The sequence below is a fragment of the Trichechus manatus genome, unplaced genomic scaffold (genome assembly GCF_000243295.1).
Source record: "Trichechus manatus latirostris isolate Lorelei unplaced genomic scaffold, TriManLat1.0 scaffold00036, whole genome shotgun sequence".
NCBI lineage: Eukaryota > Metazoa > Chordata > Mammalia > Sirenia > Trichechidae > Trichechus > Trichechus manatus.
Genome location: NW_004443972.1, coordinates 15615030 through 15638228, shown reverse-complemented (window position 1 = coordinate 15638228; position 23199 = coordinate 15615030). Strand labels below are relative to the sequence as shown.

The window sequence follows — 23199 nt, the reverse complement described above, 5'->3', positions numbered from 1 at the left end:
GGGATCATTCCATTGAAATTCGCCTTAGAAAAATTACTGTGATGATACAATAAAACTGTAGTGAAAGTTTTTAATGGACTTTGTTTCCAGCCTCTGCAGAGGTAGGCTGTGATGCTGTCTGGGAGAAGGACCTCAATTCACAGATTTGCTACCAGTTCAACCTGCTTTCATCTCTCTCTTGGAGTGAGGCACATTCTTCATGCCGGCTGCAAGGAGGCGCTTTACTAAGTATTGAGGATGAGACTGAAGAAAATTTTATAAGGAGTAAGTAAGCAAATGATGCACATTGATTTTAATACAATTAAAATGACTGTTGTTAACAATTATGTTGATGTATGCAAAAATATATCCTAAAAAAACAAGATTCCTTAAAAAATACTTTTCATTTTTTAGTATGGTCCAAAATCACACCCAGAATTGTAACATGAACCCTGGGCCATTCCACTTGGTGCTCAGTCATACCTGTGGAAAACATAAAAATCTTCCACTTCTCAGACACCAAACTGTGTTGATCAACCCAAATCAATTTATTATCAGTTCTGTTCCCCTTGGTTCCACTTCTGTTCTGGCACCAGCTGCACATTCAGCACTTTCTCCTCTGACCTTAACCACCTGGAGCTAGGTCAGATCTCACAAGCTAAAGGATACAGTCCTCTAGACTGCTAAGTCAGCCCACAACCTCAGACACTAGCCACTAGCTTGGAAGTTCCCACAATATCCTCACTTTGATATGCTGGCTACAAATTTGGGATTTACCCACTACCCATTCAGGATACCAGCCATAAGGTCTGGAGTCCCCAGCTCCCTAGTTTCAGGCTTGGTGGCTCCTATTACACCCTCAGGCTCCTTAATTTGCTAGAATGACTCACAAAACTCTTGGAAAGTGTTATCTTACGATCACGACTTTATAACAGCAAAAAGGGTACAAACGAAGAGATGCATAGAACAAGGTCTGGGAGAATTTCCAATGAACAGCTTCCATGCCCCAAAAAGGGAAGCACCACCTTTCCCGGGCATTGATGTCTCTTACCAACCAGAAAGCCCATGGAGCTTCCATATCCAAAGCCTTTTTTGGGGACTCATTACTTAAACATGATTGAGTGAATCAGCCCACCTCCCCTGAGGTCAGCTAATATGGTCTTTCTGGGCTGCCCAGCCCTAACCTGAGTCATCTCATTAGCATAAACTCTCAGATGTGGTCTGGAAGCCTCATCAAATGCCTCATTTCCTCATCTGGAAGAAATTCCAAGGTGTTTAGAAGTTCTCTCTCAGGAACCAAGGACAAAGACCAAATTCTTTGAGTAAAGTTAATGTAAACCCCACACATCTTTATTTTCTCCCTTTGGATAAAAGAACTTAAGCCCACAGCAAGGGACCCAGGAGAATACGCAGCTCTAGCAAATGGATCAGGGAGACTTCTAAACTTAAGTACCAATTCTTGCTTTTCTGGAGGACTTAGTCATTCAATTTTCATTAATAAATAATTAAATAGTTTATTTATTCATGCATTAAACAAAATCTTATCTATCACTTACTGTGTGCAGGTACGTACTGGGCCTACTGGTGAATGCCAAAGTGTTTAAAATTTAATTGGAGAAGGAAAAAAAACACGTGCTATTTAACAGTATGAGACAATAATATGTCAAAAGAGTTATACTAATAATCCATGACTTGAATTTCACCTGTCACCTAAACTCTCTTCTTTCTTTAAAAGATTAAATACGTTTTTATGTTTATTTATGTGAACAGCTTTTAAAGGAGCCCTGGTGGCGGGCACAAAGGTTAATCACTTGGCTGCTAACTGAAAAGTTGGTGGTTCGAACCCACCCAGTAGCTTTGCGGGAGAGAAGACCTGGCGATCTACTCCCATGAAGATTACAGCCTAGCAAACCCTATGGAGCAGTTCTGCTCTGTCACACTGGGTCACTATTAACTGGAATCAACTAGATGGCACCTAACAATAACAGCTTTTCAAATTTTTTTGAAAACTTTAAACAGTGTCACAAAATTAGTCACTTTCATTAAAAATTACTGACACTAATTTTTCACATTTTATTGCACAAGTAGTACATGTTTATTCCAGAATAGTTTTAGGAATTCAGGTACATAGAAAGAAAAACAAAAGCAAAATCTCCCGTGATTCTGCAATCCAGAGATAACCATGTTGTCTGTATAATCATGTAAATGCATGTGTGTATACATAGTATCTGTAACAAAATGGAACTGAATAATAACATGAGGCAGCTGTTGCACAGTAGTTAAGAGCAGGGGCCACAGAACCACAGTTCCTGGGTTTGAATACTATTTCTACTGCTTCCTAGCAGATTTACCCAGGCAAGTGAGCTAAGCTCTCTGTGCCTCAACCTCCTCCTCTGTAAAATGGAGATAAAAATATAGTGCAGGTGAAGTCTTAGAAAAGTGCCTGGCATACATACCGAACATTCAACGTGTGTTGTTAGCTATTTCACAAAACTATGCATAGAGTTTAGTCATCTGCTTATTTCACGTAAGCACATATAATAAACATCTGTCTAGGTCTACAAACACAGATCTACATCGTAATTTTTAATGGTTACGTAGTACTGTAGCTTGGCGATAATAAATTTATCTAACCTCCTACTGGAGTCCCTGAGTGGAGCAAACGGCTAAACACTCGACTACTAGTCAGAAGATTGACAGTTCAAACACACCCAGACGCGCCTTGGAAAACAGGCCTGGCGATCTCCTGAATGGTCACAGCCTTGAAAACCCTATGGAGCAGTTCCACTCTGCACATGGGGTTGCCGTGGGTCAGAAATGACTTGACGGCAACTAACAACAACAATTGCCTATTATTAATTAGGTTTTTATTTTAGTTTTTACGTTTTTTTTTTTTTTGGCTACTATAAATCATCTCTGCCCATATCTTTGTGCATAGTTTCCCAGTTATTTCTGTATAAGTTTGTAGAAGTGGATTCACTGGATGGAACCGAAGCACATTTTAAGCCTTTTTAAGCATATTTTAGTGTCTTCCGGAAGGATTGTAACAAGTACGTGAACAATGCATGTGTGCCCTTTCCTTACCACCATTCAAAAGCAGGAAATTATCACTGAAACCAATTTGAGTGAGTCATATTGCAGGAAAACACCAATTTCCAAAATTACTATTACCTTGTAATGGCTTTTATGTAAAATTTTGCACAACATTTATGAATTAAAATGATCTCTCTTAACTGCTAGGATTTCTAATAAGGGTTTGGACTTATTCATCAAACTTGCATAATGATTTTAAAAAACTAAGACATGTCAGAGACTTTGATTTAAATACTTCAATTCTATAAGTAGACTTTGGGGATTGTTTAGGAAAGCAGAATTCTACCCATAAAGAAGGAATCCTGCTCTGATACAGGTTTTGTTTGTTGTTTGTTTTTTTAGTGAAGAGAATAGCCTAAGTTGTCTTGCCAATTGCTTTTTCTACCAGCTTAAATTTTAAATTTTCCTCTGATAAGAAGATGACTGGTGGACATTAACTATGGTATAAGGAATTATTTAAGCTGTCACGAATGCCAAGAAATATCCAAAAGAATTTAGGTTTGAGTCTGTTATTGCAGTCAGTATTAGAAATCAGGCACCATTTAGTCGTCAGGCTAAATAGACTGCTTTTCTATCTTTAAGCACAGATTACAAATTACACAATGATGTTATTTTATGTGTATTATTGAAACAATTGCACAATGGGTATTCAAAATAAGTCCAAGATAAGAACAGTTAATATTTTAATTAAATTATTTGAAAATATAACTTGTCACTTATCCTGATATTAAATGTATCCTCATCACAATACCTGTTAGATAATTTAATGCAAGGGGGTTACTGAAAGGAAAAGTTGAAGAGACTGCATGTTAATGCCACAGAAACTTGAAAGGATCAGAGCCTGTGTATATTATGCTGTTTCTGTTTAGTGCTTTTTCAGAGCCTCTAAATTATAAAGCACCTTTTGCTCTTTTCTTAGGTGAGTTAGGTTCTTCCAGTTTTCCACTATTGTATGAAATGTTCAATCACAGAAGATGCTGCAGCCTTATTAGGTAGAGACACCAACCTTTATATCCCGAGTGGCCATGCAATCTACCATCCAAACTGGAACTCTTTGACTGTAAAAGAGGCTGTACTTAACAGGTATTCTGAAGCCACCAGCATAAACTGGGAGTTTCCCAGGCAAACTGGGATGTATGGTCACCAATTTAAAACCCTGATCTGCCAGGGTCTCTGTCTCAGGCAGGGTCCCTGCATCTGGCTCAAAATAAACTGGGTTCTGAAGCAGATGAACCATAGGAGAAACAAGTTCTCCATTACAGACTAAACAATTGAATGAAAACATCTGAAAGTGTCACACAATTAGTCACTTTCATTAAAGTTTCTGACACATTTTTTTCTTAGTTTAATTGTGTAGGTAAACCAATAAACTAGTACCATCAAGTCAATTCCGACCCCACGTGTGTCGAAGTAGAAATGTGTTCCATAGGGTTTTCAATGACTGATTTTTTTTTGGAAGTAGATCGCCAGGCCTTTCTTCTGAGGTTCCTTTGGGTGAACTCAAACTACCAACCTTTCGGTTAACAGTTGAACGCGTTAACTGTTTGCACCACCCAGGGACCCAATTGCACAAGTAGTACATTTATCCTAGAATAATTTTTAAAATTCAGGTATACAGAAAGAAAAACACCCTATAATTCCACCATTTTGATAACCATATTTTTCTGCACCAGCATGTCAGTGCATGTGAGCATACATAGTATCTATAGCAAAAATGGTAGTGAATCCAAACATGAAGAGCCATGGTGCAGTGGTTAGGAGCAGAGACCACAGAGCCAGCCTGCTATAAAAACTTCTCCTACGCAGTGATAAAAAATAGCCTCTCGTTTGCACTGAGCATGGCCTTCATATTAAATCCTCCCCCTCAGAGTTGTTCGTTTTACTTCCTTTCCCAGCCTGCAATAGATTCTTCTGGATACTCTGGTCCCTTGAATTATGTTCCTTTTGGCGAGAAAGCTTCTACTGGATCACACACTGGACAGCCCCTTCCCTTCTCTGCTTTATATACCTTCTTAAATTTGAAGACTCACCTCCTTTCAGCAGTAATATTTATCTGCTTTCCCCTTACCAGATTCCTAAAGATAAGCATTTTAAAGTTTTTAATTTTTTAACTGTGAAAATTTTCAAAAACATTGAAAAGTGCAGAAAATGATATGTACACAAACACGTACCCATTATACAGACTTAACAGCATTTCCTCCTATTCCCCTTACTCAGAGCCTGAGATGGCCTCAGAGTACTGGCAATCTGAGCCTGCAAGCTGAGGCCAGCAAGCACAAGGCACAGGGGAAGGAGAGAGACAGGCACTTTCTGGGCATGGCCTTCGACACTTCCTTCTCTACCCTCTAAAACTAGTAAGTGCGTGAGCTCACACAATAAGGTGGCCTCAAATTTGTAACCATGCATCCTTGTAGCCTGATGGCCACTGAAAGCCATCATCTCTGGAGGCTTGGATTAAGCACCTCACAGCTAAAGAACTCCTGTCAGAGAGCCTTTCGGGAGAAGGCTGTGTTTCTCAAGACAGTGGAGCTTGCTTTGTTACTCTGAAAAACTAGGGCGTGATTTGGTAACACCTAAACTTTCCTGTCATTGACTGGGATTAATTTATGACTCCATGTTCCAGGAATAAGAAAACGAAAGAAATGTAGCATTGATTTTTTTTTTTTTTTAATCTGTAGTTCTGTTCATTTCAGAGCACTTAAGCAGTGAAGCAGTGGCAGTGTGGATAGGTCTGAATCAGCTGGATGAAAATGCTGGCTGGCAGTGGTCCGATGGAACACCGCTCAATTATCTGAACTGGAGCCCAGGTACCGTGAGCAATTTTTTTTTACCTGTGATATGTAGCATCATCCCACAGCCTTAACCATTTCCCAAGTATATACACATGTTATTCTGAAGGTGCCTTATAAACATTTTTTAAGCCCCACTGAATTCTTTTGAGACAAGCTTTTCCAGACAAGAAAATGGAAGCCAAGAGGTAAGCTAGTTAGCCAATGCAGCAAGAGGATTTGGGTCAGAGCCGTGATTCCAGTTAGTTGTTTTAAAAATAGCAACAAGTTGCAAAATATTTCTGTACTTAAAACAATAAAACCGACTCTTTCTTGATCTTTGAGAAATCATGTAATTCTCATGCCAGGACTTTGACTGGGAAAGTACAGACAAAATAATGTCTTATAGAATTTACTGCATATGGCAAAGAGAAGGGCTGCTCCCCTTGATGTTAAAACTATATTTTAATATACATATATTAAACTAATCGTATTTGCGTCTAATGTTAAAAAGAAACACGGCATTGTATTTTCAGATATAAACTTTGAGCCATTTGTTGAATATCACTGTGGGACGTTTAACTCATTCATGCCAAATGCCTGGAAGAGTCGGGATTGTGAGTCCGCCTTGCCTTATGTATGTAAAAAATACTTAAATCACACTGATCATGAAGTAGTTGGTAAGTGTTTTTATTTTAAGTTGTTCTTATGCATTGCTTAATTGCCCTCTGAATATATTCAAATTCCTCGTTTTGTTTTTGTTTTTTGTTTTTTTTGCTAACAATTAGTCATTTAAACTTAGCTAAGGCTGGTTTGTATTTCTATGAATAAAAACGCATAACTAGATAATATCTTTTATTCCAAAGGTACCATGAACTTAAAAAAATACAATTAGGTTTTTAGTAAAAACTAATCTATAACCAATCATGGAGACAGCACAGGGCACAGGGCCAGGCAGCATTTCCTTCTGTTGCGCATGGGGTTGTCACGAGTCAGGGGCTGACTCGACAGCAGGTCACAACAACAAAACAAAATAACCTGACCATATAAAACATTTTATTCCTCTCTTTTTTAAAAAAATTTGTATTCTTAGTCATTCTGCATTAGAAAAACAATATATACTTCCTTTTCTATTCTAGTTGTGAGTTTGATTTATGGTTCCCCTGGAAATTAAATAAATCAGAAAATAATTTTATAGAATTCTTTACTTCATTGAATTTCTACCATACTCTATATCTCTTATTAGTAACACCCCCCCCCCATAACATACAAAACTTTTAGGTATAATTAAGACTTAATACCTAATTACAATCTAGTACCTGAAGTCCAATTATTTCCGTTTATAAGGTCTATTGCTTCTTTCTAGTTTCTGTGGGAATTTATGCCTTAGCTCGGAAAACAGAGATAGAAACAGAACATTTTTAAAAGAAGCATAATTAGAAACCACTTTAGATTTAAAATAATAAGCTAAATTATCGTTTTTTAGATATTGCTCCTTACAATTAGGTTTTAACTTTCATTTTCTTTTAAATAGCCAAGCCTAGGGGTATTGTAGAATATTCAGGGAAAGAAAAAAGAAGCATCTTGTCATTTTTTTACATAGCTATTCTTTCTTTATTTCAAGGATTGGTTGAAATTGCTTCAGGCTGTGATTGTCATTTTCTCTTTCTCTCTTCCTTCCTTCATCTTCCTTCTTTGTTTTATCTTTCTTTGTTTCCTTATCTCTTCCTACACTCCCTCCTGCTACCCTTCTTTCCTTCTTATTTATTCTTCTGATACACTAATTGAGGTTAAAAGACCAAAAATGTTAAACTAAGCTTGTCTGGATTATTTCTTGTTGCTTCAAGTTCAGTAGATTCTCTTGATGATCTATCCAGAGTTTTCAAACTGTGTTCCCAGGATCCCCTGGTTCCTTGCTTGGCCCTGTTCTTCCTTCAATCAGAGTGGTCCCTCTTCTACCTTTTTATCTTACCTTTCCAGTGACATATAATACTCCATTTTTAAAAAGGGTTCTGTGGCTACTTTTTTAGGTTGTAAAACCACTGAAGTAGATGATATCTAAATGTTCTAAAATTCTCTATAATTGTAATTGCTATCTGAGTCCTAGAAGCAATTTAAAAGATTCTGTCTTCATTTTCAAATAGCAGTGAAGTTGTATCTGACTAAACTAGTACTTAAGGGAGGCACCCAGTTGTGGTTTTGTTAAATAAGGTAAAAATGCTATTACCAGGTTGAGGACAAGCTCCTGGACAAGGAGAGTCAAAATGTGTCATGCACACCACCACCTTCCCCTACAATGTCTAAAGCATCATGGAATTGTTTTCCTCTAAGTCCAGCAATGGCCAACCCAGAGTGACACCACCAGGCTCTCAGACTAACACTCAAGATGAGTCCTATTTGTCAGCCTTGCTCAAGAGGAAGTGATCAGGATTTCAGGCTCTTTTTAGCTGACCATAAATATCTACACCTCTATCTTAATTACCTAGTACTGTTGAAACAGAAAGGAGCCCTGGTGGTGCAATGGTTAAGCGCTCAGCTGCTAACCAAAAGCTGCTCCCACCAGCTGCTCCACAGGAGAAAGATGTGGCAGTCTGTTTCCATAAAGATTACAGCCTAGGAAACCCTATGGGACAGTTCTACTCTGTCCTATAGGGTCGCTATTGGTTGGAATTGACTCGACAGTAATGAGTTTGCAATGGGTTTGGGGTATAACAGAAGTAGCACAAGTATGCGGCATTAACAGAAATTTATATTTTCACAGTTCTGTAGGCTAAAAGTCCAAATCAGGGTCTCAGCTGTGTCGATTCCTTCCTTGTCGGTAGCCTCAAGTGTTCCTTGGCAATCCTCACATGGCATCTGTCTCTCCCTGTGTCTAAATTGCTCAGAAGAGATTAGATTTAGAACCCACCCTACTCCGTTATGACCTAATTAGCATAGCAAAGAAAATCTTATTTCCAAACAGGATTACATTCAAGATATAGGGGTTAGGATTCCAGCACATATTTGGGGGGACACAGTTTAATCCATAACACTCTCTCACATACTGTATATAAAATCTTTGGAATACCATATAAATTGTCTTCCATAATTTTTTTTTAAGTTTAAAATGGTCTCAAAGATGGACAACTCTTAACTATTAAAGTTTATATCTAGTCCTGACTCTCCACTTTGGTTGTATGACTTCTGGCAAGTCTCTTAACCTTTGTGGACCTTAGCTATCACATCTGGAAAATGAAGCATTGAGATTAGATTAGATCCTTCTCAACTCTGAAGATCTAGGATTCTATGGTTTTTATGTCATCGTGTTATATGTTACTGTGTTTAAAATGTTTAATCATATATTGATAGCAATTTATTATTAAGGGTAAGAAGTAATGCTAAAGTAATAGTTAAAAATGACATTGTTTTGTTGGTTTAAGAAGAAAAGGATGTTTGGAAATATTATGCTACACACTGTGACCCCAGCTGGGATCCCTACAATCGTAATTGCTACAAACTTCAGAAAGAAGAGAAGACCTGGAATGAGGCTTTGCATTCTTGTCAGTCTGACAACAGCACATTAATAAGCATAGCTTCGTTAGCAGAGGTGGAGTTTCTTGTAACCCTTCTTGGAAATGGTGAGTGTCAACTTCCTTTGATTTAAGAAGCATGAAGATATAATGTGGTAACTATTTTTATTAGTGGAATTGAAAAGAAATTTAAGCTATTTAAAAGTGATTATTTATGGTATATATGCCAGAAGTTTCTAAATATTTTCCAGGAGTAAAAATCAGATTTTTTACAAAATACATATTTAGAAACTTTGTAACATCTTCACATATTCCAGATATAGTGGATGGTTTTTAATGTTTTTTAAAAAGGGACAAAGATCATTTTCTGGAATGTATAATAAAAAACCTGGACCTGTAATTTAGCTTTATGGCCACTAGATAGCAATAGTGTGCTGTCATGTAATCCAAGCACTAAAGGAAATCCCTTAGGCAAGTTGTTGGATTTAAATAACTTTAACCAGTGAAAACGCACAATGTATTTGGTGCAGTGGTTTTTCAATCTGTGTCTAGTGTTCAGGAGTTCCAAGCTCCTGGGTCTCCACCCAGCTTTAGTCCATGAGAGTACCTCTGCTCCTACTTGTTTATGTACTTAACACAGAATTCTGCCGAAAAATAGAAATCACTGACTTAGAGCAAATATTTTAAAATGAAAAAAATCCCCAGATTGTACTCTGATACCTTTCCAATGTTAGGCTTTAGTTTGGAGTGACAACAAAAATCCTTCTCTGTAATTTTTCCTCACCCTTTGCTTTTGGGATTAAAAGAATCCTATGGGTGCCTCTTTCTTAATGAAAAAACCTGTTGCCATTCAGTTGATTTCAAGTCATAGTGACTCTTTAGGACAGAGTAGAACTCTCCCGTAGGATTCCCAAGGCTATAAATCTTTATGGGAGCAGACTGTCACATCTTTCTCCCGTGGAACAGTGGGTGAGTTTGAACAGCTGATGGGTTTGAACTGCTGACCTTTCAGTTAGCAGCTGAGCGCTTAACCACTGTGCTACCAGGACTACTCCCTATCCCGACAGGGAGGCTTTAAAGTCTCTCTCAGCCACCTAGAGTCTTTTCATCCTACCTAGGCTGTCAAGCTTGATTTACTTTTCTAATAATCCTATTGCTCCCATTTCAACACTTCTGAGAGCTTTTGCTGTTCTTTCCCCTGAGGGAAAAAAGACAAAGAAAAAAATGCATCTGAAAACTAGACTATCATTAACAGTTTTTCGTTTTAAAAAAATATAATTTTCCTAGTCCAGTGGACCTTCCTGTTTTTCCATTCTCTAGGCAGAAGCAAAACCAGACTATTTTGATCTACTTTACCTACAGAAACAGGAACTAATTAGAGTCCCAGGGATCTGACTTCCTTAAGCTTTGTCCTTGCTTTGACTTCAGCTCACTCCCTGCCTCACTTACAAGGCCTGTATCACGAAAAGTGGGATATTATCGGGAAAAAAAATGGTTTAAACAGGTATTTTAAACCAAGACTTAAACAGGTTTCATCACATGAAAAATAAAGACGAAATCACACTCAAAGTGGTACATTTTGGTAATAGTCCCAGTGCGTTATCCCCTTTGCAGATAACAGAATTCCTGAAAGTAATTTACATTTATCTTTTACAGAAAATGCATCCGAAACATGGATTGGTTTGAGCAGCAGTAAAATTCCAGTGTCCTTTGAATGGTCTAATGGCTCCTCAGTCACCTTTACTAATTGGCAAACACATGAGCCCCAAATTTTTCCAAATAGAAGCCAACTGTGTGTCTCAGCAGAACACCCTGTAAGTTCATTCATTCATTCAATGCTCATTTTGCTCTGCTGGTATTAAGGGCCACTTGTGCCAGGGACTCGGGCTGTGGCAGGGACCAAGACAGGCACAGTCCCTGCTCCTCCCAGGGCTTCCATGCTAGGCAGTGAACAAGTACACACACACAAAAGAAAACACATAGTAAATATAGTTATGATGATTGCTCAAGGAAATAGGTGACATGGTAGTAATGGGACAGCTACTTTAGACAGTACAGTCACAGAAGTCTAGGGGTGACATTTAAGCTGAGACTTAAAAGAATGAGAAGGAGCCAACCTCCTGATGAGCAGGGGGAAGAACATTTTGGGCAGAGGGGCAGCAAGCCAGACCCAAAGGCCTGCTGTATTTGTTAATCAAAAGGAGGCCATTATGGCCTGAGGGTATGAATGATGAGGCGGTGGTAGGAGATGGGGCAGGAGGAACGCAAAAACACCAGGCTTATCAGCCTCGGTATAGGAGCCACTTTAAGGCTGTAATGAGATATTGGTGGTTCAGTCGTGGAATTCTCACCTTTCGTTCCCAGTCAATGCACCTTGTGCTCAGCCACCACCTGTCTGTCGGTGGAGGCTTGTGTGTTGCTATGAGGCTGAACAGGTTTCAGTGGAGCTTCCAGACTAAAACAGACTAGGAAAAAAAAGCCTGATGATCTACTTCGGAAGATCATTCAGTGAAAACCCTATGGATCACAACGTGCAAGGTCACCATGAGTTGAGGCTGACACCATGACAGCTAACAACAAAGGGCTTTAAGGAGATGGATGGCGTGATCTGATTTACATTTTAGAAAGTAACTGAAAAAAATAAGAAGCGAAAAAAGAAGGTATCTGTGGCTGCTACATAGAGAACGGATTGGAGAGAGAGAAAATGGAAGGACAGAAAACAGTTTGGTGGCTACTCCAGTGGTTGAATTAGGGTCATGAAGATAGAGAGACTTGGACAGATTCAAGGATCCTTTGGAGGACAGGACTTGCTGCTAAATTAGATATGAGGGGTAAGAGACAGGAAGATTTTGGCTTGAGCATCTGGGTAGATGGTGGTTTCATTAACCACCAAGGTGGAGATGAGAGGAAGAAGTGAGGTTTGGAAGAGGAGTCTGATTAACATAAAAAGATTTCAACAGTGTGCATAACCTCTTTGAAAATGGTGAATCAGTGGAAAACCTTATTCATTTCTTCACATGAATGTGGCCTTAACATTATCATTGTCCCTATTTTCAAGTCACTTGTTTATCTAAAACATTTGACTATACAGATTACTTAAATCCCAAGAGAAGTAAAAGGTTTATTGTATGTTTTAAACAGATTTATTCTCCTTGATCATAGAGCTACTGAACTGTAATGAATTCACTGAGATTAGGAGGCTATTGGTACTTGGTAGGTGGCCTCTTTCTAGCCCCCAGGATACCATATTGGGGTCCCCCATGGAGTGGCTTATTAAATGTTATTTAAGTAACTTGACCAAGTAGTTGTGCCAACCAAACATCAGAAGTCTCTAAGCAGTTATTTTATAACACATTTTGTTGTTTTATTTTTTAAGGCTGGCACGGACATGTGCAGCTTCAAATCTAAGTGCTAAGGCAGTGTATCAGAGTCATATTTGAGGAGGGAGAAACAATGATCTCCATAGATGTCTGTCACGGATCTACAAGTTGCTCTCAAGTCATTCTGACTCATGGTGACTCCATGTCTGTCAGACTAGAACTGTGCTCCATAGGGTTTTCAGTATCTATGATCTTTTGGAAGTAGATCACCAGGCCTTTCTCCTAAGGCTCCTCTGGGTAGATTTGAACCACCAACCTTTCAGTTAGTAGCCTAGCACTTAACCATTTGTACCACCCAGGGACTCTGTCTTGGGTCAAGACCAGCTGAAACACACCATAGTTTATTCTATAGTATTTAATTCTTTATTGTTTCATTGGTTTTGATATAATTAAGATGACCTTAATTTCCTGTGGATATTCTCCCTTTTTATTTGACAGACATGGGTAGTTCATTTAGCACATTTAAAGAGCAGGAGTCAAAAATAAAATAAAGAGCAGGAGTCAACATTTGGACAACAGGATTACTTTTAAGAGAGTAAGGAAAGGTATTAATTTTATTGAATGTGCCAGACAATGCTATTTAAGTGGGATATGTGCTGTGGTCCCTTCTGTGGCAGTTCAGTAACACCTTAACTAGTAGATGCTTAAAACTTAATATTTCCATGAAGTAGTAATTAATTTGAATATGATGGTTATATTTAATAAGTTGCCTAATCATTGTTGACATGGAAATTTGAATGTGAGAGCCTAGGAAACTACTTCATTTATTCGTTCATTCATCCATCCAACTATCCTATAAACTGGGTGGTTTGCTAGGAGACTCCCTGGGAGAGGGATGCAGGCCTTCTCTTACAGATGAAGGCATCAGCCTCCCAGATAGCATGCTTCTGAGGGTGATGGAAGAGCTCCATATTTCCCAAAAATCCTGGATGCCTGAGATACCACCTCAACTTTGAATTGTGTGGTTTTAGCCTAAGGTTCTGATTTGTGTTAAAATTAGAAATCCTTTAGGAGAATAAAATTTTAATCTGTTAGCAGTTACTGTATCTCATTATTAATGAAGGCTCTGAGAGCTGCCTTCGGTAGAACCAGGAGAAGACATTAAGATGTCTGCCTGTCATATAAAGAGGAAATGAGGTGGGGGTGTGGAGACTTAGTGGTGAAGAAGGACATCGGGGGCTGAACATGAATGTCAGCTATGAGGATGTTATCTAGGGTAATTCATGGTAGCTTCCAGACATTTCCCCAGCATCAGGTATACAAATAAAAGCAGCAAAGCATTCAATTTAATACTTAGCAGTGGTTGAAGAGAGGAGGCAACATTCTCACTTGGTCGGGGGATGGCTTCATCTTAGTGGTTCTCAGAGTGTGGCTTTCAGACTGGCAACATCTACATCACCCGAACACTTGTTAGAAATGCAAATTCTTGGGTCCCACCAGACCTACTGAAGGAGAAACTCTGATCTTGGGGCCCAGTCATCTGTGTTAAACTCCTCCAGGTGATTCTGATGCCCACTAAAGACTGAAAACCACTGCTCTATCCATCTTTAAAAAAAAAAAAAAAATTAAAAGCAGCTTCATATGAAGTTGACCTTGGTATAAATCCTAGCTCCAATTTTGACTGATTCTAGTACCTTGTGCAAGGTATTAACCCTCACTTTTAAAATGGGAGTAATAAAGGAGTCCCTGGGTGGCGTAAATGGTTAAGTGCTCGACTACTAGCTGAAAGGTTGGCAGTTCATACCCACACAGAGGCACCTTGGAAGAAAGACCTGGCAATCTGCTTCCCAAAGGTCACAGCCTTCAAAACCTTATGGAGCACAGTTCTACTCTGAAATCGACTTGAGGGCAACTAACAACAACAATGCCAACCTCACAGGAACGTTGAGAAAATATATGAAAATCACCTGACATTAAGCCTAGCATGTGGCAGACTATCAAGAAACACCAGTTCCTCCCCACCTGCCCACCCAGTCCGAGATTTCATACCTTGGAATTGTCTACACTCTGGCACTGGCAAGAGAGTGAAACTTCCCACTCAGAGAGAGTGTCAGCCCTTTCCTATGACATTGCAGGGTCCTCAGATATTACCCCATTCTGAAATACTTTTTTTTTTCTTTTCATTAAGGTGAAATTCACATAACAGAATTAACCGTTTTCAAAGTGTTCAAATCAGTGGCAGTTTGTGCATTCACAATGCTGCGTAACCACCGCTTTTCTCTAGTTTCAAAACTTTTTCTTCACCCCAGAACACCTTGTACCCATTAAGTAATCATTCCCCACGCCACCCCCATCCTCTGGCAACCACTGATCTCCTTTCTGTTTCTATGGATTTGCCTATTCTGGATACTTTCTCTAAAGGAATCATACACCATGTGCCCTTTGGTGTCTGGCTTCTTTCATTCCGTCCACTGTTTTAGAGGTACATCCGAGTTGTAGCATATGTCAGTACTTTATTCCTTTTTATGGCCCGATAATATGCCATTGTATGCAAGTGCCATAAGTGAACTGTTTATCCATTCATCCCTTGATGGACATTTGGGTTCTTTTCAGCTTTTGGCTATTATGAATAATGCTGCTATAAACATAGTTTCTGTGTGGACATGTGTTTTCGTTTCTCTTGGGTACATACCCAGGAGTGGAATTGCTGGGTCATATGGTAATTGTGTTTAACTTTTTGAGAAACACATATTATTATTCATATTTTTACTCATAATAATTGGTATTGCCCATGGCATCAATAATGGAGTGTATTCATTCATCTTGTAACAATTTTCCTTTTAGGAGGGACACTGGAAAGTTAAAAATTGTGAAGAAACACTTTTTTACATTTGTAAAAAAGCAGGCCATGTCCTTTCTGACACTGAATCAGGCTGTCAAGAGGTAAGTGCTTTTAACCTTGCAGTTTGTCTACAGGAACTTTTCATTACTAGAATCATTTATCCACTGTCACTTTAAAGTGAATCTCTCTCCCTCCTGCCCGCCCTCTTTTTTCCCTCCTCTCTTCCTCCTTGCCTCTTCCTCCCTCCTTTTCTCTCTCTTCTTTCTCTCCTTCCTTCCTTTTTCTTCCTCCTCTCCTTCCCCGTTTTTCTTCCTTCCTTCCTCCGTTCCTTCCTTCTCCCCCGTCTTCCCTCCCTCCCTTCTTTCCTCTCTCCTTCCTTCCTCCTTTTTTTTCTGTGGGCTACTTTTAACAAACCAACAATTACCAGCTAGAGGCATATGAAGGATTTATAGCTCTGGGAAAGCTACTTTTATGGATCATTTTCTTATCAGCCACTTCAACCTAAAACTACTTTTCTTTTGAGATAAAAAAATGTAAATTATCCTGTTATACCAACCGTACAAACAATGACAGTCACATGATGCCCTGTCACACATATGGTTTTCATAATTTTGAAGTGGGATGTCAGAGTGAAAAATCATGAATTCCTTTGAGTCAGAGAGTGAATTTCTGCACCGAGAGTCTTGCCTTCCTTTTCATTTTTCTTAGACTTAAATATTTAAATAGGATACAGTAACGGAGAGGAATTCATTTTTTGCAATATATTTATTATTTGGGAAAGGGATAATAAAAGATTATTTAAGTTTAGTATTTTAAGGACTTTAACACTGCTAACCAAAACGTCGGCAGTTCAAATCCACCAGCCGCTCCTTGGAAACCCTATGGGGCTGTTCTCCTCTGTCCTATAGGGTCAATATGAGTGGAATTGACTCGACAACAATAGGTTTTTTTGGTTTTGAAGTAATAGAAAATATTTGATACATTACATTTAAACTTAAAAGGTAGAAGATTATCTGTTTTAAATTTCCCAAAATATGTTCAATATTCTGTAGTAAAGCAAAAACCTAGAACCTACCAGTGTCCTCAGCACATTCTCTCTCTCTCTCTCACACACACATGAATTTGGATTTAAATATTGGGAATTTTTATGTTGTATGAGTCTCAACGTTTTCCCAAACTTGGTTTTTATGCAACTGTATGTTAAGTATTTTCTCTTCTAATCCAATAATTTATGTTCCAGAAACTGCATTTTATTCATTAATCAATGTGTAAACATATGAACAACTCTTCATACCCCATAGCTGGACATACACGTTGCATCCCTGGCACGTCACCAAATATTTTATCTAATGATTACAGTTCCTGAATTAGTTATAGCTGATCACTTACCTAATCTCTTTCTGATCAGAGATGTTGACTGATGTTCTGTACAAACTTTAAGTTACTGTTTCCCTCTCAGAACAGCATTACCAGCATTTAAAGATTCTAAGGTCAGAGATGGTTCTCTAGCATTATGGTAAAATTCCCATTAATTTCAATATGCATACATCTATGAATACGGTCTTAACCAGTTCTTTCAGCAATTTATTTCAATGCAATTCTTTAAACAGTCTGCACATGCAAAGTCAATTTATAATCTCAGTCTTGATAACTCCAAAGGAAAAGAAGAAGTATTTTTTTCCACTGAGTCGCTTGTTTAGGATTGGACAATATGAGCAATTGCTCAGAATTGTCATTAGCATAATTTCATTTAAAAATGAAATGGCACCTAGTGTACAAAGGATATTAACCAATATAATTAATTATTATTCCCACTTTCATTGAGTGGACAAAGGCTTATAGTAAAGAGTTTTAGTTTTTCTGGTTATAACTAGGGCACATCTTTTTTTTTTTTAAATCTGTTCTTGTATGTATATATACATATATATTTTGCTAAACAGTCTATGATCTAAAAGCTACTAATGAAGAGGAAATATTTTGTCAGAAAGATCAATTTGTCAGCCTTCCTCAGCCTGTCCTTCCAAGTACAAAAGCAATCTAACCTCCTTGCCCCCATTACTGGGTGTTCCTCCCAGGGCCTCTGCCTGGAGCTGTCAATTACTTCGCACAGACAAGGTTGCAGGTAGAAGTGAAAGGGAATGAGTTCAGAGCAGGTGTCACTGGTTTGCTAGATGCAGGAGCACCTATGACTCACGACATTTACTAATATGTTTGGAACTAAAATAGCTGATTTCTAAAATAAGGTTTTCTTTACTTTATTGCAAGACCAAGACCTTTTCCAAGGAATATGCTATAAATCATTTTCTATCTGATCAAAAGCTGGTAAGTATTGGCATGTCACAAAGGGTAGGATATTTTAAAACTGGCGAATAAGTAAAAAATAGATAGAAGTGATGTGATTTTGTAATATTGTAAGAAAAAAACTAAAATAACTCAGTTGAAATATAGATGATTAATGAGCTCATGAGTCCTGTGCCCGTATGATTTTAAAGAATAGAGCCACCTTTCATAGCTCCCAGGGCTAACCACGGAGCTGCACGTTCTGCATTTTGTCCGAGGGCCAAGTCTTGCTTTCTTCCTCTCTAAAAGTCCAGCCAGTTAATTTAGGAATAATCTTTACAACAAAATACCGTCATGCACCGCACAATGTCCTTTCCGGCAGTTCCGGCCGCATGTATGTCTGTGGTCCCGTAAGAAATTTTTTTATTTTAAAGGGAAAGCAGCTCTCCTTTTGCTTATTATTTGCCCCTAATAGTTTTAAAAACTCCAAACTCCCAGAGCGAATGAGCAGCGGGGCTCCAGGGCGCATCTCAATCCCTGCAGGGCTTCCGGCTCCGCGTCCTCCTCCTTCCCCTCGGTTCACTCCCGGCACAGGGCAGGGCCTGCCACGCTCCTCAGCTGCTGCCTCGGGCGGGGTGCTCGCGGGATCCGTCTCCTGGCGACCACTGCGCTTGATTTGAAAGCGGCAACACCAATAGAGGAGCCGCAGCCAGGGCCGCCACCTTCAGCCGTGCTCCCGGCACCTGCACACCGGCTCCTCGCCGGTCCGCTCCTCGCTGCCACTTCTCCGCGACCCACCTTCCCCACATGTGCACAGAGTCTCGATCTGGCTGCCAGTGGATACAACTCTCAGGCTTTGTCCGGTGGGCTCCCATAAGGTTTTAATATAATAGGCTTTAGGGGACGTTGGACTGCCTGTATCTAATACGGTGTTTGCACTATGTACAAATCACATAAGGTCCTATTTCACAGAAGTATTGTGGGTGTTAAGCAACGCATTACAGTATCTATTTTGGCTATTCTCCATTTGGAAGCATTGTAATCCAGCCAAGACCATCCTGGATTACACTAGAATTGGGCTCTAGGCCCAGCAGATCCACTAGTCTGTGACGTTATCTAAATCGCTAATCTCAACAAATCTCAGTGAGATAACATGAGATAATTGGGGGGGGGGGCAAACCCATTCCCATTGAGTCCATTCCAACTCATAAGAAAAAATGCAATGTTATCTAGATGCATATGTCCTCTTTGTTCAACTTAAATACCTCATAATGATGAGAAGAAAAAAAAATTGTCATCCAGTTGATTCCAACTCATAGCGACACTATAGGACAGAGTAGATCTGCCCTGTAGGGTTTCCAAGGCTGTAACCTTTGCAGAAGCAGCCACTTTTTCTCCTACGGAGTGGCTGGTGAATTCAAGCTGCCAACCTTTCTTTTAGTTAGTAGCCTAGTGCTTAACCACTGTGCCACCAGGACACTCTCATAATCATGATAATAATAATTATAAAAAAACCCATTGCTTTCGAGTTGATTAGAACTGCCCCATCGAGTTTCCAAGGAGTGCCTGGTGGATTCAAACTGCTGTGACCTTTTGGTTAGCAATCAAACTCTTAACCACCTATGCCACCAGGGTTTCCAAAATCATAATAGGTAAGAGTAATGGAACACTCACCGAGACCCTGGCTCTGTTCTAAGGTCTCTGCCTGCGTTGTCTCCCTTTGATCCCCAGAACAACTCCATGGATACTATTACCCCTTTTTTACAGATGAGAAAAACTAAGATGCAGAGAGATTGAGTAAGGGTACATGGTGGTGAAGCCAGGATCCAAACCCAGGCATTCTGACTTTAGAGCCAACACTTTAATTTCTACCTCCTGTAGGGACCGTTTGTATAAAATTCCTTAAGTCTGAAGAGTGTGCGTGCGTGTGTGTGTTCGTGTTCATTTGCTTTTTTTTTCTTTTCTAGATTTTATTTTGTTGCTGTGGTTGAGAATATATACTAATTCAACTGTTTCTACTTGTGCAATTTAGTGACATTGATTACATTCTTCCAGTTGTGCAACCATTCTCACTCTCCTTTTCGAAGTTGTTCCTCCCTCATTAGCATAAACCCACTGCCCCCTGAGGTTACTATCTAATCTTTTGAGTTGCTGTTGTCAGTTTGATCCCACTAGAGTTAGTTCTTAAAAGAGCATAATGCTCAAGGCAGATCTTTTTTTACTAGTTAAAGCTAAACTATTGTTTGGTTTTAAGATAACTTCAGGGGATATTTTTGGTTTAAGGTTTAAAGACTATCTCAGGGGTTCTTAACCATTGTCATAGGGCAATATGTGTACTGACTGTTTAATGAGAAACTATTTTGTTCTATAAACCTTCATCTGAAGTGAGAATAGCAGCACAACTGGAAGAACATAATCGACGTAACTGAATTTTACATGTAGAAATTTTTGAAATGGTTTATCTTTGGCTATGTATATTTTCACCAAAAAAAAAAAAGGTCCTCCAAGGCCAAGAAGGGAGCATGTTGACATGTCGTGGGGTTGTTAACCAATGTCATAAAACAGTATGTGTACTGACTTTAATGAGAAAATGTTTGTTCTGTAAACTTTCACCTAAAGTACAATAATAATAATAATAAAAAGATTATCTCGGGGCAATATTTTCAGGGTTCATCCACCCTCCATGGCTCCAGGAAGTCTAGAACCCATGAGATTTTAAATTCTTTTATTTATTTTCCCCCTTTTGATCAAGATTCTAATATGGAATCATTTGCTTTTAATAGGTTTTAAGATAATTAGTTAAGTAAATATAGAAGTGACTGTAGCTAATAGCATCACCAGATAAAATAAAGATATCAAGATAAAAATTCAAGGAGTTTGTGTGGGTCAGAGAAGAAAGTTATTTAAGTAGTAAATGAGAATATGCAAAAAAAGGTTATTTTGCCATGTAACTAAATCAGATTTATCTCCTTAATTTCCTTTTTTCCTTTTTTAAGGGATGGGAGAGACATGGTGAATTCTGTTACAAAATTGACACAGTCCTCCGAAGTTTTGACCATGCTTCCAGTGGTTATTACTGTTCTCCTGCACTTGTAACCATTACAAACAGGTAAATTAATTTTCTAACAGAACCATGACTGTCATGCTTTGACATGCAGGCTCTTAGAATGATAAAATCTAGCTACCATGAGTAACCTGTCCAAATCAAAACTTGTCATACATTAGAGTATTAAATTATTTATTGAGTTGAATTGAAATCATGCAACGTTATTCCTAAAATGATTTTGTGTAACATATAGTATAATTTAAGATTACTTTTCCATTCCATAAAGATTTATTAATTATCTAACATTGCTAATACATTCACTTATATTTAGATTTTATCTTCTAACTGCTTGTAATGGAAAAGAAATTTATTATTTAACAATTAAGTTTTTTTAACGTAATGTGTGTGAGGTTTTTGTTGTTTTTTTGTTTTGTTTTGTTTTTTAAAGAAGAAAAGGATGCATAGCTGAAATGTAGAGGGTTTCAAATGCTTCATCATTGCTAGGTCTATTTTTATTTAGATTTAGACTTTCTCTGTGCACAGATGTCTTCCTGATGTTAAGAGAGAAACTGTGCCCCTTTTGCACTCCATACAATTCCCAGCCTGCTACAGGTGTATAACAGGGGATAAAAATACCAGCCACAGATGTGACCTCAGTGTTACTATCAGTGCCGGAGGACAGTGAGGGCTGGGAGACTGACTCCTCCACGTGAAAACGGAAGCAGGGCAGAACACTTGCTATTTTGCCTAGGCCAGTGTCTTTAAATATATCCATTGAATACCAGGAAACAGGCTAACTAGTGCTGTGGTTTTATCTAAAGACCCTTTTCCTTCAAGCAGTGCCCAGGAATGCACACATGTGTATGTATGTGCACACATGCAAGCGCATGTACACACACACACACAGAGGAATGGATGAATGGATTGACAGCATTTGACAGAATAAATTGCCTGGAGAAGCATTTTACGCCAGGAGACTCTTCCTACAGGATATAGCACTACTTTTGCTGCATTTCAGCATTGTTTTTAGTTCTACCTGTCTCCTTCCTGGGTATAACTATCAGGCAGAAGATAGCCTTTATCTCCTCTACCTAGTAACCCACCCAAAAGACTTCAAGAGCGTCTTGGGTTGGAAATCCGCCAGTCAGTGAGTCAAAATTGAACTTTATTCAAGAGCCTGACCAATGAAGCTCTGCTTTTTTGTTAATTAGAATTTAATTATGTTTTTCACTGAAGAAAATAAGCCTATTTGTTTCACCTATTTTTTATGTCTTATTCTTTCTTTTTTTGTTGTTTAATATTGAGTGCCTGTCGCATACCTGGCACTGTGTTCACTACTTTTCATATGTTATCTGACCACACAAAAATTAATAGTCAAGAGCTCATTAGAAAATTATGTACTGAATACCTGTTTTTGTGAAAGGCATCATATTAAACACAGATTTACTGTACAAAAGAAAAAAAGGCATGATATAATTGTCCAGGTGCTGTTTACAGTCCCACGACTGCAGAGATAGAGCATAGATACATGAAACAAGTGAAGAAGACTGAATAACACAATAAATGAATAAACTCAAGATAGCATTTTTGATATCATGGAAGCTCCATAGACATATCCGAACTCCCCGAGGGACTGAATTGCTGGGCAGAGGGCTGTGGGAACCATGGTTTCGGGGAACATCTAGCTCAATTGGCATAACACAGTTTATAAAGACAGTGTTCTACATTCTACCTTGGTGAGTAGCATCTGGGGTCTTAAAAGCCTGTGAGCAGCCATCTAAGATGCTCCACTGGTCTCACCCCTTCAGGAGCAAGGGAGAATAAAGAGAACAGAATACAAGGAAAAGATTAGTCTAAAGGACTAATGGACCACAGCTACCAAGGCCTCCGCCAGACTGAGTCCAGTACAGCTAGATGGTGCCCAGCTACCACCACTGACTGCTCTGACCGGGATCACAATAGAAGATTCTGGACAGAGCTGGAGAAGGATGTAAAACAAAATTCTAACACACACAAAAGACCAGATTTACTGGGCTGAAAGATACTGGAGAAACCCCACGAGTATGGCCCCCAGACACCCTTTTAGCTCAGTGGTGAAGTCACTTCCGAGGTTCACCATTCAGCCGGGGATTGGACAGCCCCATGAAACAAAATGGGACTAATGAGGCACAGCAGCCCAGGGACAAGGACTAGAAGGCAGAAGGGGACAGGAAAGCTGGTGATAGGGAACCCAAGGTTGAGTAAGTACAGTGTTGACACATAGTGGAGTTGTTAACCGTTGTCATAGGGCAACTTGTGTTCCAACTGTTTAATGAGAAACTATTTTGTTCTGTAAACCTTCATCTAAAGTGAGAATAGCAGC

At 38.9% G+C, this 23199-nt stretch overlaps 1 protein-coding gene across 1 annotated transcript in view; it reads left to right on the top strand.

The window, feature by feature from the left end:
* The window catches only part of PLA2R1 (phospholipase A2 receptor 1), a 120887-nt gene that overhangs the window by 35325 nt on the left and 62363 nt on the right, over positions 1 to 23199 (top strand). Inside the window, exons 4-10 of the mRNA XM_004375415.1 lie at positions 91 to 264; positions 5766 to 5879; positions 6377 to 6520; positions 9263 to 9457; positions 11006 to 11163; positions 15514 to 15612; positions 20788 to 20900. Of these exons, the coding sequence (XP_004375472.1) occupies positions 91 to 264; positions 5766 to 5879; positions 6377 to 6520; positions 9263 to 9457; positions 11006 to 11163; positions 15514 to 15612; positions 20788 to 20900 (997 nt within the window). The remainder of the gene's footprint in view (positions 1 to 90; positions 265 to 5765; positions 5880 to 6376; positions 6521 to 9262; positions 9458 to 11005; positions 11164 to 15513; positions 15613 to 20787; positions 20901 to 23199) is intronic.